This window comes from Neopsephotus bourkii, unplaced genomic scaffold (assembly GCF_033783945.1).
Source record: "Neopsephotus bourkii isolate Nb327-2 ecotype Australia unplaced genomic scaffold, CSIRO-AGI_Nbou_v1 NB_1376, whole genome shotgun sequence".
Classification (NCBI taxonomy): domain Eukaryota; kingdom Metazoa; phylum Chordata; class Aves; order Psittaciformes; family Psittacidae; genus Neopsephotus; species Neopsephotus bourkii.
Genome location: NW_026901855.1, coordinates 87,787 through 107,731, shown reverse-complemented (window position 1 = coordinate 107,731; position 19,945 = coordinate 87,787). Strand labels below are relative to the sequence as shown.

General features: G+C 37.9%; 1 protein-coding gene across 3 annotated transcripts in view; it reads left to right on the top strand.

Annotated features, from left to right (window-relative positions):
- Positions 1-19,945, top strand: part of RALGAPA1 (Ral GTPase activating protein catalytic subunit alpha 1) — a 134,924-nt gene that overhangs the window by 74,385 nt on the left and 40,594 nt on the right. For all 3 annotated transcript variants that reach the window (XM_061367302.1, XM_061367305.1, XM_061367304.1), the window contains 7 exons: positions 2,951-3,019; positions 4,794-4,928; positions 5,695-5,878; positions 12,791-13,655; positions 15,152-15,223; positions 16,144-16,267; positions 18,541-18,696. In XM_061367302.1, coding sequence (XP_061223286.1) covers positions 2,951-3,019; positions 4,794-4,928; positions 5,695-5,878; positions 12,791-13,655; positions 15,152-15,223; positions 16,144-16,267; positions 18,541-18,696 — 1,605 coding nt within the window. The remainder of the gene's footprint in view (positions 1-2,950; positions 3,020-4,793; positions 4,929-5,694; positions 5,879-12,790; positions 13,656-15,151; positions 15,224-16,143; positions 16,268-18,540; positions 18,697-19,945) is intronic.

Below are 19,945 nucleotides of genomic sequence, written 5' to 3'. Positions count from 1 at the left end.
GAATCCCTTCCTGTTATCCTTAATATCCCTAGCCAAGTTTAATTCTAACTGGGCCTTAGCTTTCCTAACCTGGTCCCTAGCTTCCCGGACAACATCCCTGTACTCTTCCCAGGCCGCCTGTCCTTGCTTCCACTTTCTATAAGACTCTTTTTTCATTTGAATTTTCTTCAGCAGCTCCTTATCCATCCAAGGAGGTCTCATGGCCCTCCTGCTGCACTTCCTTCTAGCTGGAATGCAACACTTCTGAGCTTGTAGCAGGTGATCCTTGAAGATCAACCAAGAGTCTTGAGCCCCCCTGCCCTCTAGGGCTATATCCCATGGAACCTTACTAAGCAGGTTACTGAAGAGGCCAAAGTCTGCTCTCTTGAAGTCTAGGGCAGTGAGCTTGCTGCACACTCTTCTCACTGTCCTGAGGATCTCAAATTTGACCATCTCGTGATCGCTGCATCAAGGCTGCCCTGGAGCACCACTTTTCCAGTGAGCCCTTCCCTGTTGGTGAGCATGAGGTCAAGCATGGCACCTCTCCTTGTCGGTTCCTCTATTACTTGCAGAAGGAAGTTGTCTTCCACACAATCGAGGAACCTCCTGGATTGCTTGTGCCGGGTGGTACCATCATTCCAACAGATGGCAGAGTGGTTGAAGTCACCCATGAGAACGAGGGCCTGTGAGCGTGAGGCTTTTCCTATCTGTCTATAGAGTGCTTCATCTGTAGATTCCTCTTGATCAGATGGTCTATAACAGATCCCCACAGTAATGTCTCCCATCGCTCTTTTCCCTTTAACCCTGACCCACAAGCTCTCTGTTATCTGCTCACCTCTCCCCAGACAGAGTTCCATACTCTCCAGCCTATCCCTAACATAAAGGGCAACTCCCCCTCTGCGCCCGCCAGGCCTGTCTTTTCTAAAGAGTCTGTAACCTTCCATTCTAACATTCCAGTCATAGGAGCCATCCCACCATGTTTCTGTGATGCCTATTATATCATACCCCCATAGACGTTCACACATCTCTAATTCCTCTTGTTTGTCCCCCATGCTACGGGTGTTTGTATAGAGGCATCTGAGTCGAGCTCCAAATGAAGCCAGCTCGTTGGCTGAAGCAGCTGGAATATCTCTACATTGCTCCGAGCATTTATTATAGGTGCTGGCAACTGACTGGGAGTGTTGGGATGGAATTATGCTCCCCTCCCCCAACACATCTAGTTTAAAGCCTCCTTGACCAGTCTGGCAAGCCTCCTACCAAAACTGCTCTTCCCGTTCTTCGATCAGCTCCACCGGCCCCCGCTAGACCTGGCCTACAAACTTGGGTCCCATGTTCAAGACACCCAAACCCCTGACTGTGACACCACCCTTTTAACCATTTATTAACCTGACTAATCCTCCTAGCTTTTTTTAGGTCCTCCCCTGTATCCTGGAGAATAGACGAAAAGACTGTCTGAGCTCCAGAGCCCTTAACCACCTCTCCTAGGGTCTGTAGTCCTTCTTTATGTTCCCCAGGCTACTACTTTCTGTATCCCTAGCACCCACATGTATCACCAGAAGTGGGTAATAGTCAGTGGGACTTACCAGAGCAGGCAGCCTCTCTACAACATCCCTGATCCGTGCCCCTGGTAGGCAACACACCTCCCTTGAGACCGGGTCAGGCTGACAGACGAGTGCTTCTGTCCCTTTCAAAGCAGAATCCCCTACTGCTACGACCCGCCGCTTTTTCCTGGCAGCACCAGCAGAGATCGTTACTAGTGCATCAGCCGCCTGTTTCTGGTGCAAGTGCGTTTCCTCATGAGCCCCCTGCAGGACAGCAAAGCGGTTCTGCGTGGGGACAACAGATTTAGGAGGAAGTCCCTTGCTTTTAATTGTCCTCTTCCTCCTTTTTTTGTTGTTTTGTTGTGTGTGTTGTTTTTTTTTTTTTCACCAATTCCCAGCTTCCCCAGTTAACGGCCTCCTTCTTTCCTCCATGAGCTAGAGGGGAAGCTTGAGGACCCTGCACAGTTTGGGCCGGGAGCAAGCATTCCTGCTTCCTCTCAGCTACCCTGACATCTTGTAGCCTATTAATAGCTTCCCGCAGCTCAGCCACCTGCTGTAGGAGGACCTCCACCGGGGAGCACCGAGTGCAGCCCTGCCCATTGTGTACCTTTCCCTCACCAGACCAGTGCAGGTGCTCTCTACACCCTGAAGCCTGCACTGCAGCTTCCCCTCTCATCAGCTCTGAGTGCCTACAGTGGCCACCACCGGGGCAGCCAGAGCAGAGATCCCAGACCGAGCCCTGGTCATACGGCGAGTGCTCACCATCCCACGCAAACTGCCTCAACACACTCCTGGTGGCTCGCGCTCCCTGGGGCAGGTTTTTAACCGCTCAGGGCTGGTGCCACCCCCTCCTGGCTCCGTCCCCTGTGAGTCCCTGCTCGCGTCAGCTGAGCTGCCGGCTCCTGGGCAGGTCCTGTCGAGGACTTGAGGCTTCCTCGGTGGCTGTTACTGCTCTGAGTTGAGGCTCCTGGACACTGATCTCCCCCTGCTCCGGTGTTCAAGGCGTCCTCTCTCGAGCTACTCGCCTCAGCAACAGTCATGTTGCTCAAGGGGGAGGGTGTTTCCAAATTCTAGTAGTTCTAAGAACTATGGGAGCTCAGATAGCCCCATACACAAACCCACATCCTGCACCCTATAGATATGTTGAATCAAGTTTTCTTCCTGCCTGAATATTTGTCATAGCTGTATAATTTCATTGCCCTTAATGCACCTACACCAGATGTATTCCTTCAGTGTCTTCTGTGAAACACAATTAAAAGGGTTGTATTAAAAAAAAAAATAGCAAGGAATATGGTTATTTGCCTCAAAATAATTTTTACAGAATTTAACCATGAATCTATTATTATGTCACATTTACCTGCTTAAAAATGTATTTTAGACTTGAATATTTAGATTATATTTTTAAAGAAACCACACTGTATTTTCCCCAGATTCTGATAGCAACTATTACACATCTGCTGCCCAGTACGGAAGCTTCCTCTTATGAACAGGACAAGAGGGTAAATATTTTTCATTTATTTTTAGTGTGTCAGTTTAATTACAAAGGTGTGCGACATAACTTTATTATGAATTCTAAGCTGTGTTTTAAAGCAAGGATTCAGCGTTTTAAGTATAATACAATATAGTCTTTCCAGAATTACAGCTATATTGTTTGTGCTAGTGAATTTCTGGAGTATTTGTGGGAAAATATGCATTTAAAATTACTTGAGGTTCATTGTTTTTAATAATTAGTTTTCTTTTTCCGTACTCTGTAAACTGACAAGCAAAGTAATGTAGACTTTTCAAACTTGTCTTACAGTAAAAATATATTTTCAACTCCAAGTACATTGCAAAACACATATAAGGCCATGATTTTTTGATCTTTCCATTGTAAGTACATTCTTGAGAAAGATAGCTTATAATCTTCAGGTGAATTTGATTGTTGCAGTCCTTCAAAATGATTGCTATCTTTTTGTATTTTCAGTGGGTCAGAGTCCCCTAGCTAAGATGGGCTCTTTCTTTACCTCATACTCTCAGTAGTACTTTCTGCCTCCTGAGAGCTGTGTCTCGTTTGAATTATTTGGCTTTGCTCTAGGACTGTGGGATTCAGTGGTCATTTAAACTTGGGCACTTTGGTCCAGTTTGTCGCTGGCAGAGCTCATGTTCTGGACTACACATTCAGCTTGCACTGATCTGTTACTCATTTTGGCCTCCAGAGCTCCAGTTTGCCTCTCATATCTATTTGCAAGAAGTTATGGGCTGTTGCAGGCTACCATGCTATGCCAAGCTAGTCAGCTTTCAACTTGAGGATGCTTCCCATAATGGAAAAAATTTCCCATGAACTAATGCTGATTGTTGTATGTCAAATATCATAAAAAAACTTGCTTACCTAGTTTGACAGAGTAGTTCTAATGGGTTTCTTAAAAATTGGTTTAATGTAAAAAATACTCAGAACTCTTCATCATTAGGCTTATTATATGGTGTTCCTGAGAGACAAACTTGTATTATGTGAAATGAGTATGATGTTTATATGTCATTTATTAGTAAATAAAGTGGATTTTCTCTGAAAGACCTTTATTTAACTTGGGAAATACTTCAGAGAATAGCTGCAAGATTCACTAAATTGTTTCTTCCACAGTTAAGTTTTAAAAATTAAAAATAATTATTTGAAACCAATAAGTTATTAATAATTTGATGTGTATATGTCTCTTAATCTAATTCTATTCTACAGTCTTTAAACACATCCCTAGAGGAAGTTGGTTCTTCTGCTGACTGATAGCCTCCAAGACAGAAAGCAGTTTGATTTCTTTCAGATGAAACCTAGTGCTGCATAGCATTATTGACATGTTGTGAAGAAAACTCTTGAGTTTTTATACAGCACTAAATGCAGCTGAAATAGTTCAATTTTGCATAATCCTTGATTCACTTTACAGTGAGGTTTGCATGCAGAATGGCAGATCAGCCTTAATTTGTACCTGTTTACTCTGAAAATGGTACCCTGCAAATCAATTTTTAGAGCATGGATATTCTCCTCAGCACAGTATCTGCTCACAGGCTCACCATGATGAGAAACTGTGGATGTTTGTTGCTACATGCCTCAGTAGCCTAAGTTTTCACTGGTGCTGTAGGTTTTGAAGATACAGTGGCTTTTAAACTAGTGTGACCTGCCATTACTGAATAATGGTGACTACCAAATTGAAAAAACAAAGTAAAATAGAGAAGTAAAATGCAGTGATAAATGTGAAGTAGCAGGTGCTGGTTTAATTGATTTTTAATTGAAAGTGTTTGTTCCAGTTGGTTGTTTCTTTACTTCTGTGCTTATTGGACTGGATAATGGCCTTGCCATTAAAGACCTTGCTGCAGCCTCTTCACGCTACAGGAGCAGAAAATGATAAGACTGAAAGATCCGTTCTTAATTGTATATATAAGGTACATGTTTCTTTACTTTCTAAATGAGGATTTCTGTGTATGGATTTAGTGTCTGTTTTCATGAAAATGAAGACATAAGTTTTCTGTAAGCTGACCTCGATTCTACTACTGAAATGTAGAGCCCTGCCTTAGTTCTTGTACATTTTACTGTAACTGGTTGATCTCTGGTATATTTGGAATTGCTGATTTTGGTTTGCATTTTGTGATGTGTAACCAAGTTTGTTTTTCCATGACACATCAATAGCAGATGCTTGTGTTGTAGAAGACCAGCTATACCTTTTAAGACAGGAGGATGTACCTTTTATATACCACGCAATTTTATTTATCAATAAGCAAATTAAAAAGCACTAAGTTATAATTACTGTCTTTAGGGACACAGAATAAAAAGATAGGTTGTAGTTTTCTTTTTTTTTTCCACAAGGGAAGGGGATTAAAACCTCCAGCAGCTTAGACCTAGCATATATAATTAAATAAGATGGGAGATCTATAAATAAGGGTAGCTTAGTGATCTGTTGGGTTTTTTTGTTTCTTGTTTCTTTATTGTTAAATTCCATTTCAGTGTTGATGCTGTCCTGACAATTTTCTTTGAAGTCCAGGGTTTGTTTTTATAAGCAATAAGCAACAAAAATTTTCCAATATATTGTCCTGCCTAGCTGTTTAAAAAAAAATCAATTAAAAATTTCAATAAAAATAAAATTCATTTCTTATAAAACTATCAAGTAGAAATTTCAGTAGTTAATGTAATGAAATTCTGGTTTTGTTGTAGGTTCTGCATGGATGTGTCTATGGGTCTCAGTGTTTTAGCAACCCTAAATATTTTCCTTTAAGCCTTTCTGATTTGGCATGTGTGGACTACGATCCTTTTATGCATTTAGAAAGCTTGAAGGAGCCAGAACCGCTGCATTCTCCAGACTCAGAGAGGTCTTCTAAACTTCAGCCAGTCACTGAAGGTTTGTCAAATTGCCTAAGTATGAATTTTCTTTCAAAAAGGTTTTATCTTGTTTTCTAGCATTGAAGTGTTGGTCTAAAGCATGAATTTTAAACTGTACCTAGACAGTAGGTAAGAACCATTAGTATGGAATGAGCTGATATAATTTTGAGCAATTATTGTTCGATTAACTGAAATAAGTCTCCTCTGAACAACATAAAGATTGATTTGGTATGGATTCTTCTGTGCTCTGTCTGTCACTGAAAAGTGTTAAGTACTGCAATGTGGATAAACGTTGCTTGTCATTTTATTTTCAGTAAATAAATTTATTTTTTCTTAATTTTCTCTAAGAATATTTTGGACTTTTTCCTTTCTGAGCTTGTAATATTGAAAGCTTTCTGTGCATTGTCATAGCCTATCGTAATGTGTTGCTGATCTATTTACACTAAAACTACAGTTATCTAAAAAACATAATAAATTTTCTCTCATCTGCTTAGAAACTTAAAAGCCCCAGAAATTAACATTTTCTTCACAACTTAAAAATAAAAATAAAGAATCTAAGCTGTGGAGGAGTAGCATATATTACGCAGTGTGTCAATATCAAATGGCTACATTGGGAAGAAAATTAAAAAAGATGAGATTAATACTGATACCAGAAACTCTGTGTAGTGCTATTCTCCCTCCATATTAAGTTGTTCCATTTAGGCTTCCTTAAAGGTATTAAGGACCAGATAAATGCAGCAGCTCTTTGTAGCAGCTGTGTGCTAACAGCAGGTGATTTTGTGGTCTGTAGTGACTACGTGCTGTTTTTTATGTAGAGAAAATGGCTAATCATTGTGCCCTTGTCTAAGGCATGCTTCATCATCCTCAAGTACTTTTTTGGCCAAAGAATTCTAAACATAGAGCTGTCCCCTAATAAGCTCAGTATTGGATTGAACAAGTCTGATTTGAGAACTATTGGCAGGAGGAGCTGTAATTATTAAATTTACTGAAGAATGAAGCAAGGTACTATAGTTGGCTTTTTGTCAAATGGCTGTGGTCTTATTAGTAAAAAGTAATCATCTGCTGGGTCAGAATGAAAGAGGCTTCGAAGGATTCATTCTGTCCTAATTACAGTCTCACCTATACATATTATGTAAAGCTAATATTTAAAGCATTTGCCAAAATTAACTTCTACTGCATGTTCTATTACAGTGTAGTGAATTGTAGTAGCTTTTTATGCCTGCCATCTTTTGTATTCTATAATAATCTGTAATTATGGGTTAGCAGCAAATGCTGTGTGGCTTTTTTAATCTGACAATCTGAAAAGACAACCCTGAATAGATTTCTCTTTAAATGAATATAGTTGCAAAAACCTTAGCATCAGTATCTTCATTTTGCATTTCCGTACATGATCTGTTCCTTTATGATTTCTTGTTAAATTTCTAAATACAAGTAATTTCAGCTGTTCCTTTTATCTCTCCAGATAAGCTAAGGAAACCCCATATGTTTTTAAAGTTTCAGGGCTTTGGAATTGTGAGATCATGAAATTTAATTGGCAAACTAAAGCATTATAATGCAACCATGGTCTTGCAACCTTGGCGCTTCTAGTCCACATTGCCAGGCAGAGAATAAAACTGACAGTGCTTGACTGATCACAGAGCATCTGTTCTTCCTGGCGTTGTTGGAGGAGTGAGAGGAGTAAAGCTAGTGGATAACAACCAGTCTGGGACTCGATCAAGACAGGGGGTCAATTAGTACAAGCTACCAGCAGAACAGTATGCCAGTGGGTCAACCTCTTTTAGCAGAGCAAAAATACTATCACGACTTTTTTCTTTTTCTCTTTCTCTTTTTTTTTTTTTTTTTAAGGGAATGGGAATGGGCAGGATGGCAACTGTAGGGAAATCAGGGAAGTTCCACAAAGGAAGGGTGGGGTTTGCTAGATTCTTTCTTCAGGTCACAGGCAAAGCCAAAAGTACTGAAAAGCCAGAATTCTTAAGACAGGCTGCTTTTGATCAGTTTAATATATGTGATCGACATACCCGATTATGCTTTCCATTGTTCAAGGTCAGATCCATCACAAGTTTTATGGACACTTAGCCACAGTATGATGTGGTATGAGACCACAAAGATACGGGACTTTCAGTGATAAAGCTGCGTAGTGGGGAAAGGATCTATTGGGAGGCTGGAGCAAGCCCTGCAATAAACAGCAGGGCAAAGATTTCTTAAATCCCCTGGAAACAGGCGATATGGAGAGAATTCTGTTCACCTCTCTGTTTCAGTAACTTTTCAAGTGCTAGGATTGCCTGTGAAATTGTGTTTGTCCTCCTTTCTGTAGGTTTCAGGTAAAGTGGCAGGTTGCGGTGTAAGATACACAAAAAATAATTTTGAAATTGTGCTACGTGTATTAAAGTGTTTTGTTTAAACCAGAATGAACTTTTAGCAGATGACAATAAAGACACAAGTAGGAAGCTTTTCTTGCATCATCAGAATTTGAAGACAAATCTGTGGTGCTTTTATACATCTAAAGAATCACAGGGCATGTGTACATGAAGGATGATGAGCTCTTCTTCTAGCTAGTATTGACAACAGCCTTCTCTACCTACAGTACAGGCATATAAGTGCTGTCTGTGCTAATTAACTACACACCTAACTAGCCTGGATTCAGTGTCACACTGGCAGATATACTTTCTCCAAAGATAGTCTAGCATTATACTGCTGTGCAATTGAGATATGCAAGCACTAACTTAGACTGTGTTGTGCCATGATCTGCTTACCTGCTTATGGTCTTTCATTTGTCGTTAACAGAACCATAAATATAAATGAGGGAGAATTACAATGGAACCTCTCTTCAAAGCTTTTTTTTGTTGTTTATACTAAATAATGCAAACATTTAGGAAAAAGTAAAATTTGAGGGGGTTTTGTGACCTTTGTATTGAAAGAGAAGCTGGTTGCATGAAAATACATACCACTAAACAAAAAGTGCTATACATCTTCTAATGTTAATACATAGCAAAATCAAACTATTGAATAGAGTCTAGCCATAAGGAAATAATATTGTATGGATTTTATTTTTTTTGCAATTACAGATAAAAATGTTTTCAAACCTGTTCTTCATAGATCACAGATTTGTTAGGGATAGTTATGGTTGGAAGCTAGCAGTTACATTGCATAGATACAGTGGTCTATCAGTCATTGATTTAATGAGTTTTCACCCATTTGTCATATTGCCTCAAATATAAATGCAACTCTTTTGTATAGATTGACAATTTTCCTAACATATTTCCATTTCTGAAGAAAAAGTATTTCCCATCTGTTGTTTAGTCTTTGCTTTTATTTAAAAAAGTAGAAATACAAAGTACTAGGCTTTTTACTGAAAGAAGATAAAAAGTACCCTTTAAAAAAAACCCACTTTATACATGGTGAATCCAGATTAGCACAGTTTGTGTTTCCTGAGGGATAATCTAGAGGTGGGTTCTCTGTAACTGCATCTCTCTTTACCTGAAGCTTAGAAAGGAGTGAGACTTCCTTAAGCTAATGTAAAATACAGGTAGCTAAGCTAAACTGACCTCTCTTAGGCTCCCTCTAAATGTAATAGATAAAGAGTTTCCAGAGAGTGATTTATCCCATTTCTCCAGGGCTTCTGAGGTGAATCAGTCTCTACATGTGCATCATTCTTTAGATAGCTAAAAGGGTGAGGAGAGTTAAATTCCACCTTCAGTCATTACTTTTTCCTTCCACTACATAACTAGTTCAGAAACTGTTCAGCCAAAGTTGAATTAGAGAGTTAACAACAGATCTTAAGGAAATTCAGGAATCCTCCATTCATGCCACTAATAACAAATGAGTGGTGATAGACCTTCAGCCTTTCCACAGAAGAGGTAATTTCAGGGACTAAGAAAAATAGCTAATATAACAGGCTTTTGGTAAATTACGAAGTAATCATGTACACATATAAAATACATTGACCAAGCAAACCACTGTAGCATTGTAAAGAGAGCAGAAATGTGTTCATTCAGGAAGACAGGTTGGCAAAGCAGCCAGCTAGACTGCTTCAACGTGTAATGCTGTGACTTCATTTGTAGAGTTTGTGGTAAGGCTATGATAACTTGCGTTATTGCGTATTTTGGTCTGCCCTTCAGAAACAAAGAGCAGGGTTTAGATACTCATTTTAAGAGTTCTGATATGTTGAATGTCCAGTTGTTCCTGATCGAGGAGATGTGCTTCTGGGAACACATTATTAATACGTGTCCTTTAAGTTGAGAATTTAAATTTCTCATATTTTCTAAAAGCATTACTGGGTTTGCTTTTTTTGAGTTGAGTTTGATTTTGGCTTTTGCTAAAGGAAAACACCATCAAAATGTGACCTGCTATGTGGCAAAAATTATCCAAGATTGCTTAATTTTGTTGCAACATAACAGATTACTTTTCAGTTGTCTTCTTTTAATACTTCTGATTTAAGTTTACTGTGTCAGTTTTGGACCCACAATACTGTATTCTGAGAGAAAACTCAATGAGAAGTTCTTTCTTTTCATCTTATAAAAGAGGCAGTAACAGATTTGTATCCCAGTTCCTTTACATTCTATTTTAATTCAAGAGCAAAATTTTCAGAGAAAGACTGTGGTAGGACTGGGAATGGACCTTCCAAATTTAAATTTTATGTTCTGCTCTTTGAATCACTGTGTTACCTTTTTCTTCTGTATGTCCCTTAGGCTCCTAAGGGAGTAAAGTCATGCACACAGGCACAATACAACCATGGTCAGGTTTGAGATGTTTAGGGTTTGCGATGAAACAATACTAATAATAATTTATATGCTAACAGGACCCTGCCATTTCTTCGGGTTTTTTCAGTGAAATGTAATGGAAGGCATTTAATCTGTGCAGTGTGAAACTTCAGGTAGTGGGAAGCTCACATGGTTTTGCCCCTAGGAGCTTGAGAAGAGTATTACCTCGCTTACCTGTTGCAGTGCCAAGCACTAAACGCTTAAATACCCTGACAAAGATGAGCCAGCCTCTGCATTGTGCAGGTAATGGTTAGTACTGCACTGATAAATAATTCTTCAGGCATCCAGCTTAGTTTGTCATTGTCTTGTATAAACTTGCTTACAGTTCCTTCTTACATTTCAGCAGATGGCACTATTGCTTAATTTCCTGTATGCTGTCAACATCTGGACATTTAGTTCAGCTTCACTGAATGTTTTTGTTTGTAAATTTTAAATCTCAAGAAGGTTATAAATAAAAAATGTAATATAGAATTTGTTTATATTAATTTTCAAGACCTTATTTCATTAAAAAATTTGCATTTATTGGAATTTGGAATAGTGTAAAAATGAACTTGATTTTGCCAGTTAGTTGATTTAGCCAACTGTTAACTGGATGAAATTATTCTCTTTTTGTAGTTCAGATCTAGTGCTCCCTAAAGGTAGAGAAGAGTCAGAATCACAAACATCTCTTACATGGTTTACCCAAACCTTGTCTGGGGAAAAAAAAAAAGGCAAATATAAATGGTTTGGTTTTTGCAGATGCAGAATGCATCCTGTGCTTCAAAAACTAAAGATCTATCATGACAATCAGTGTTGTGTTACAAATTTGCCATTATTTTTCCAGATAAACCAGTTCAGATGCCTTAAGTGGCAAAAAGAAGCAGCATGAGTTTTTATTGTGTATAAATACACAATATAAAGGGAAATGAGATAGTTACACCATGCTTACATGTCCGAAAGGTTGCATTTTCTCAGTAAATGAATGAAAAAGTAACATGGTTCAGAACATTCTAGTTTGATGGATTTTTGGCAAGAAAGAAGTGGAAAGTGTTTGCAGCAGTTTGCAACATTTAATATAGCTTAAAATATATGATATAATCCTGAGGAATACAATCTTGATTTCTCTTTCCCTTTTTAATCCCAAATTTGGGGCATCCAGGTCCTGTTACAGGAGAAAGGCTGCAGAAATATGTGCTTTGCCATGTTAATCTTTTGTTTTCTGCCTGTGATATTCTGCAGCGTAATACTTTTGTGTATGGGTTTTTCAGTGGATACCCTGATCTAGTTGAGGGTAGCCTGACTGACAGTCACTCTGACCACCTGTCTACTTCATGGGTAATGTAGAGTGGATTTCATAGAAAAATCCAAAACCAATGAATTACTGGGTTAGCAAGAGTGTGGTATAAACATTAAGAAATTACTTCTGTGAATTTAGGTAATGTTGCATGCACATGGAAAGTATGCAACAAAGAAGGAGGTGGCAACACTATGTTGAAATACCAGTGCATCTCACAAGATGAATGTCACGTTAAGATAGGCACGATTAACTTCTCTTTCTCCCTCAAAGTTTTTCCAGCCTGAAACTTCTTAAAATGCAGTTGGAGAATGAGATTTGCTTTGTGAAAATTTAGCTACTGTTAGACTGTGTTCAGTATAGGTAGCCTGGTCTTTGATTTGGTACTTTAAAATCATCCAGTACTATTCTTAACCTAACCTACAGCTATGGGCTCCCCAGAGAAATTAAGATGGATTAGAGGCTTTGTACATCTTTGTTCCTTTGTCTTTCTCAATGTAATGATGTGTATAAATATAAAAATCCATTGCAATTGAAAATGGACTTCTTGCAACACAATTATGTTCTCTACTTCATCAGCAATTTAAGATTTATTTTCACTAGATTAAGAAATCGTGTATTTCAGAAGAAGTATGCTGATTAAAAAGCTATGGTAAAGGCGGTATTCTGGGCTGTAAAATAATGAGGATGTTTCTTTAACTATCTGATGTTTTTTCATGCTATTTATATGAGACCAGTGTTGATCAGAGTACCTGTTTTCTATTACTGAGTTGGACTAACCTTGCAGTGCTCATCATTTGTTTAAAACTCACGAAGGAGAAGAGATCAAAAGAAATACGTGAATCTCAGTGTTGTTTTCTGAACTCTCCTTTTAAAACCTATGTTCTTTCTCTCACAGTGAAAACTCACATGCAACAAGGATTAATTTCTGTTGCTGCTCGTACTGTGATAACACATCTAGTCAACCACTTAGGCCACTATCCTATGAGTGGAGGTCCTGCTATGCTAACTAGTCAAGTGTGTGAAAACAACGACAATCCCTACAGTGAAAGCCCCGAGCTTTCTCCTGAACTTTTTGAGAACCCAAATCTTCAGTTCTTTGTGTTAAACAATACATCCCTGGTGTCCTGCATACAAATCCAAGCAGAAGATGACATGCCTGGGGGAGGGCTGTCTGCTGGACTTGCATCTGCTAATTCAAATGTTAGAATTATAGTACGTGATCTATCTGGCAAATACTCATGGGATTCAGCCATTCTGTATGGACCATCATCTTTATGTGGATCTTCGCAACCAACGTCTTTTGCACTTTCGTTAGCTCAACAAGATAAAGTAGAAGACGCTCTTTCATCTTTTGAGCATGTGGAAGATGTATCTGCAAGGGATGGAATTACACTCCAAGTGAAAAGGAAATTTAGAGACACTGTGCCAACATGGGATACAATTAGGGATGAAGAAGATGCCCTTGATGAACTCCTGCAGTATTTAGGTGTTACAAGCCCTGAATGCTTACAGAGAACTGGTGTCTCACTCAACATTCCTGCTCCTCAACCAGTCTGCATCTCAGAGAAGCAGGAGAATGATGTCATTAATGCAATTCTGAAACAGCACACAGAAGAGAGGGAGTTTGTTGAAAAGCATTTCAATGATTTAAATATGAGGGCTATGGAGCAAGATGAGCCAACCTCACAAAAGCCCCAGTCAGCATTTTACTACTGCAGGTTACTTCTCAGTATACTGGGAATGAATTCTTGGGATAAAAGGTAAAAAGAAAAGACTCGCAATTCAAGAAAATTCTCTTAAGGAATTTTGTTACTGTTAATGTGTAGTAATAGTTGATCATGGAGTAGGTTAAGCCAAAAATAAGCCAGGCCAGCCAACAAAAGAGAAGAGGGAATATGCAACTAAGGGGAAAACGGCAGTTTTCTTCTGTATTTCAACCTGCCATTTAGAGAGGCAGAATGGAGGAACCTGTTGCCTTTATTGCCATTTACATTCTTTCCTTAGAACAGTGTTGGAAGGCGAATTAAAGGAGTAATATCTTTTCTAATTATCCTTTCACCAACTGTACTAAGAGTTACTATGATGGGTGAAGAGGGCACCTTTTGGTTTCTTTGCTTCCCATGTATGTTCCTGTGAAAATCATTACCCTTCGACTCTGAAAGTGTCATGTTCTCAGCTGTTGTGTTGCTGGACAATGTCTTGCTGCTTTGCCTGCTAAAAGCATGCTTGCGTGCACCTTCAAAGCATTGCATCTCTGTTAGCTAACGAAAAAGATGCATCCTTTACTATTTATTTCAACATTGGCAATGTTTGGGTATTGTTTACAACAACAGCAGACAAGCCATGTTGAGTTACAAAAGTAAGGTCTCTGCTTACATTATTTTTGCAGGGTGTGTAGTTAGGTGTATGTCTGCATATACATGAGGGTATGTACAAATATTAGCATCCTAGACTTCAAGGGCCTTTCTGAATTTTTAATTTTTTTTTTTTGGCCATAGCTGTCAAATTCTGTATTTTCATACTATGAAGGGAAGTAAAACAAAAATAATGTATGTCACTGGACGTATCACTGCAATGGGACAAAATTCTGGTATTATAACCCTTATTTGTATCTTTTAATTGCTTAAGGCAGTCTGGTTTTGAACAGTACTGCTTTTAAACTCATTCCAGTGTGTTTTGTGGGAAACATCGTAAGCACAGTTTAAAAGAAATGAAAAGGGCCTTTCTTGCTCTAACATATTGTTTTGTTTTTTCTTTAAATTGTTACAGCTGGATGGGTGACTAGGGAGTTTATGTTCTGCCCTCTTCTGAAATTCAGAATAGCAAAAGCTCTGTGTTTAATGCACTAACTCCCTAGGACAGTAGGTTATGGGAGTGTCTTTTGTCAGTAAGCATATATATTATGACCTAGTAAAGCATGCAGCTTATTATATGTGTCAGAGGGAGTTCTGTGTATTCTGTAGAGAACGGATTGATTGCAGTTAGATGCAATAGGTTAACAGAGGAAAGTGGAAAGAAGTAAAGGTTGTACTTGGGGCTATAATGGAGATTTCCTGGAGTAAAAAAAAAAATAAAATTGCTTGTATATATTTTTAAAAGATGTCTTTATATTTTATGTAAGAAAGTACTATTGAAAAGGCAAAAGCATTTGCCAGTTGTTCTTAAATGGACTTGGAAATGTTCTTTTGTCATTCTTGTGCTGTTCTGTATCCATTGGTGAACAGGTGATGTAATAGTTATAAATTTCTCTATTTAGAAGGAGCTTTCATCTCCTGAAGAAAAATGAAAAGTTACTTCGAGAACTCAGAAATTTGGACTCAAGACAATGGTAAATTCTTTCAATGGCTGCCTACTTACTTAAATTTGTTGTACTTAAATGGTTCTAATTGCACAGGTGTAAGAGCTGAACTGATTTTTAAAATAGTTTCATAAATTATTCATGTATTTTGCACTGTAGTTGTTACTGGTATTGTATTGAAGTTACATTGGTATTATTTGTACAGTAAGACTATACAAGTAGAGTATCATGAGACAGAGCAAACTTCAAATAACTTAGAATTATGAACACTTGTATGCATAAGTTGGAATAGTTTTAAAACTTGGATAAATTGAAGTCTCTGCATTTTAAGCTTTGGGTAATTCTTTAGCTGTTTTCCAATGCTTTTAGTGTTTGAAGACGTGGAATTCTAGTTGGCATTGTAGCACAGAATTAAAAACTTTGAATTGTTTTTGTAAAAGTTGAAATAAAATCCAGTGGAGGTTTTAGAAGTATGAGAAACCACATTTGGTTGCTCCAGTGTCCAAGGTCAAGCTTGACAGAAGACATTGCTATAGTACTAATAGATCCTTTGTTCAGTTGCGTAAGATGCATTTGCCACAGCATACACAAGGCACTGTTAATGGACAGTGCACTGTCAATACTGCCTGTTTTACAGGTTTTGCTCATTTCAGAAACCCACTTATTCCATTGGTAATTGGCATTGCCAGTGCCATCCTACATCTTAGAAGTGATAAAAGAGGTAAATGCTGTTCATGTCTAGGGAAACTTTAGGCTCTAGAAAAGGCTGGACTGGGAATGTAGAAATGTAGAAGGTATTAAAAAAGAAGCCATATAGTTGTACTTTACTTCCACTGTATTTTTTGGTGTTTCAAAAGCCATGCTCTGTGTGTACTGTTTGTATTGTTTGCATATTTTGGTTTCATATTAGTAAAGGCACTGTCATGCAGTGATCATTCTCTGTTTTACAGCCGAGAGACACACAAGATTGCAGTGTTTTATGTTGCTGAGGGACAAGAAGATAAACACTCCATTCTTACGAATACTGGGGGAAGTCAAGCCTATGAGGATTTTGTAGCTGGTCTTGGCTGGGAGGTATTAAAACATTTTTATCCTAAATTTGTTTACAGACAAAGTTACAGATCCCTTTAGGGATAAGTCTTTGGTTCTTTAGCATTACTCACAAGTACTGAAATACACTGGTTTGCAAGTAAGATGTAGAGAAGAATTCTGGTTTTAATTTCATTAGCAAAACTAGGTATTTAATTTTAAACTCTTTGGATTTAAGAAAGTTTGTACAGGCAGAGATGATTCTTTAATGTGCAGTCCTGTACTAGGCATTCATGGACTGAGTAGGAGACACCCTGATTTCCCTGTTAGCTGGTTAAGTGTTACATCCACTGAAGTTTGAGCTTTGCTCAAATTTGGGAATCCAAAAAGTACAAACAGTCAGCTTCTGTTATGCTCCCTTTTTCCTGCCTTCTACTGCAGACATGTAATGGTTCACACAGTTATGTTCCCTGTCATCTGTATGGGCCTGCAGCTCTTTAGTCACTGGTTTGATACACCTACAAGGATTTCCTTTTTTAGCATTCTTTCTTTCTGACTGCACAGGATTAACTTCCATTATAAAGTTCAGCTTGGCACAGTCACACAGAAGTTTAGGAGTCGCTTCTGCTCCTGGCTGGCTGCATAAGAAACGGCAGGTTTTTTGTTCCTCTTGCGACTTGGCATTCATCAGGAATGTCCACATGAGTGTCCATCTTACTCATTCTTTTATTTTTTTTGTGTTAATCATTAGGTGTACAAGAGCACTACTAGATTAGCTGTGTGGATAATGGTTCTGAATTTTCCATAGGAACAGAAAAACTGCTAGAAATCTGCTGACTGTCATGAGCATAGATGTTTATCTTCCACATTCCTGATTCTTCAGGAGAAAAAAACCCAATGTATTAGTGTTTCAGATATCCTTCTTTCATGGGTTAATTCCTTTAGCCTTTATTAGGTATAGTTACTAATAAAGTGTTACTATAAAGTGTTACTAATTTGAATTAATATTCCATGATAAGACATTGTCATGGTCTAACCCCAGCCAGCAATTAAATACCACACAGCCACTTGCTCACTTCTCCTCTTCCCTTCATCCCCTCACCCACTATGGAATGGGGAAGAGAATCAGAAAAAGGTAAAACCTGTGGCTCAAGATAAGAACAGTTTAATTGAAATAAAGATAATAATATTAATAAATAATAGGAATAGGGAAAAGAGAGAAAGGAATAAAACCTAAGAAACACAAGTGATGCACAATGCAATTGCTCACTACCTGCCGACTGATACCCAGCCCATCCCTGAGCAGCGATCAGCCCTTTCCCGGCCAGCTCCCCCCAATTTATATACTGGGCATGACATGCTGTGGTATGGAATACTGCTTTGGTTAGTTTGGGTCATGTGTCCTGTCTCTCCTTCCTACTGTTCCCCTCCTCACGAGCAGAGCATGAGACACTGAAAATACCTTGATCAGGATAAGTGCTGTTAAGCAACAACTGAAACACTGGTGTGTTATCAGTACTATTCTCAGACTGAAGCCAAAACACAGCACTGCACCAGCTGCTAGGAAGAAAATTAACTCTGTCTCAGCTGGAACCAGGACAGACATCTAGTATTTTAACCTCTTAGCATTAAATTCTGAATCTTTCACTAACAAAACAGATATATATATCCCATATGGGCAGAGATTAAATGTATTCACATCTGAGATTCAACGTTCCTTAGGCAGTTTTAAATGTGAAATAGCACATTAAGTGTGCTTATTTATTTCAGGGTCAAAATATTTCCCATAGAACTAAGACTTATAAACTTAGTTATGAATTATCAGTTAGTTTCCTGTAATTTTTTTTTTCATATTCAAAGAAGGACTATTTCTCAAGAAAACATACGGAAGGTAACAAGATGATGTAAAATTTTTGCCTCTCAGGATTTTTTCAGAGCTTAGGTCAAGGCTGATGTAGTAATGGAGACTTTTAAAAAATTTAAAAAGCACATGTAAGCAACTGGTCAGGGAATAATGCAGTAAATGCTCATTTACACGGCCTTTTCTTTTTTTTTACCCTCATCTTCCCAGCAGCATCTGTGGTGACAGTGGAATATAGAATGCCACTGCACTGCAGTAAATGTCCAGTCTAGTTGGCAAGTCTGAGCTGTTCTAGAAAAACGTAACTGTAATGTTGTGAAAAGTAACTTCACTTTAAAAAATATGGTTGAAAGCACATTTTAAAGTGTAAAGAATGCATTTATCACCTGATTTTTTTTTTTTCATTATCTTTTTTTTTTTTCCCCTTCTCATAATGCTTTCTGTGCTTTATTTCTAGGTAAATCTCACAAACCATTGTGGCTTCATGGGAGGACTGCAAAAAAACAAAAGCACTGGATTGTCCACTCCATATTTTGCTACCTCAACAGTAGAAGTAATGTTCCATGTGTCAACAAGAATGCCTTCTGATTCAGATGATTCTTTAACAAAAAAGGTAGGTGATTCTGAATAACAGGTTTTCTTTTTATAATAATCCTAGAGGAATTAAGAGTCAAAGAAAATAACTTTTTCTGAAAAATCATAAAATATAATTTTATAATTTCTTTATTGTAATAAAACACTTTTACTTGCTAATCTCTAATTTTGCGATACTGGTGATCTTTGCCATCATTGCAACTGTTGTCAGGATTACATGTATAGTGTTGAAAACTACAGGGAGGTAATGGTCTGTGCAAGAGAAAAAGCATTACATCTGAGCCATGTTTTTAGTACTTCCAGACTTTAAATGCCAATTAGTAAATATGTGGTGAGTGCTTTCTAACGTGACTTTTTATTCATGCAGGAGCCACATGATGGCTATTAACATAATTTTACCTTTTAAAAATGTTTAAAATATAAAGAATTCAACAATGTTAATTGTAGATAGGGTGTCTTGTCTCAGAGTAGGCACAGACGCTCAGAAGTGATATGATCTCTCATAGGCGCATTAAGAAAAAATGGTTTGCTGTATTGGCATTTTTTTATTTTTTTTATTTTTTTAGAATTTAATAAATTCCACATTAGTGATAGTAAGTTACAGTCTCGAACATGTGTCCTATTATAAATGAACAATTGGCTATCATTAGATTGTCCCCTGTCCTGCGTACATACATCTTCAGATGTGCTAATCCGTTCAGTAGACACGTTAATGAGCACTGGTTGAAGTGTAATATTGGAGGAACTGAAGCTGGTTGACCTTAGCATGGAGCTTAATACTTGTAATTAAATTAGACAGTAGACAGTTAGTAAAAAGAGAAATAGCCATGCCTCTGGCAAACTTCAATTATTAATGACTTTTTCGTTCTTTGTGTTCAACTTGAAGAAAAAATATTCTAGTTATCATTATTACTATAGACTGACTATGAATTCTGACTTCTCACTGTTGCATCTTAGGTTGTTTGGTTTGGTGGCTTGTTTATTTGAGGGGAAGTGTTTTTTAAAAAATGGGTGTTTCTCTATGTCTGTAGTGCTGGGCCCTTTCCGTTCTTTATTTCCTGAAATAGAGTCAGGATAATATTTAGGTTGTAGAATGATTTATAAAATTGGTTCTACAGCAAAAATAACTAACTTTAAAACAAGACTGTTGCTATTGTTCTAGTATAGAACAGTGTGTATGTATTTTTTCTAAGTTTACTGGCTTCTGTATTTTTAAAAGGAACTTTTTTTATAAAACACAGCTTGTAATTATCCTTACAATATTTGTT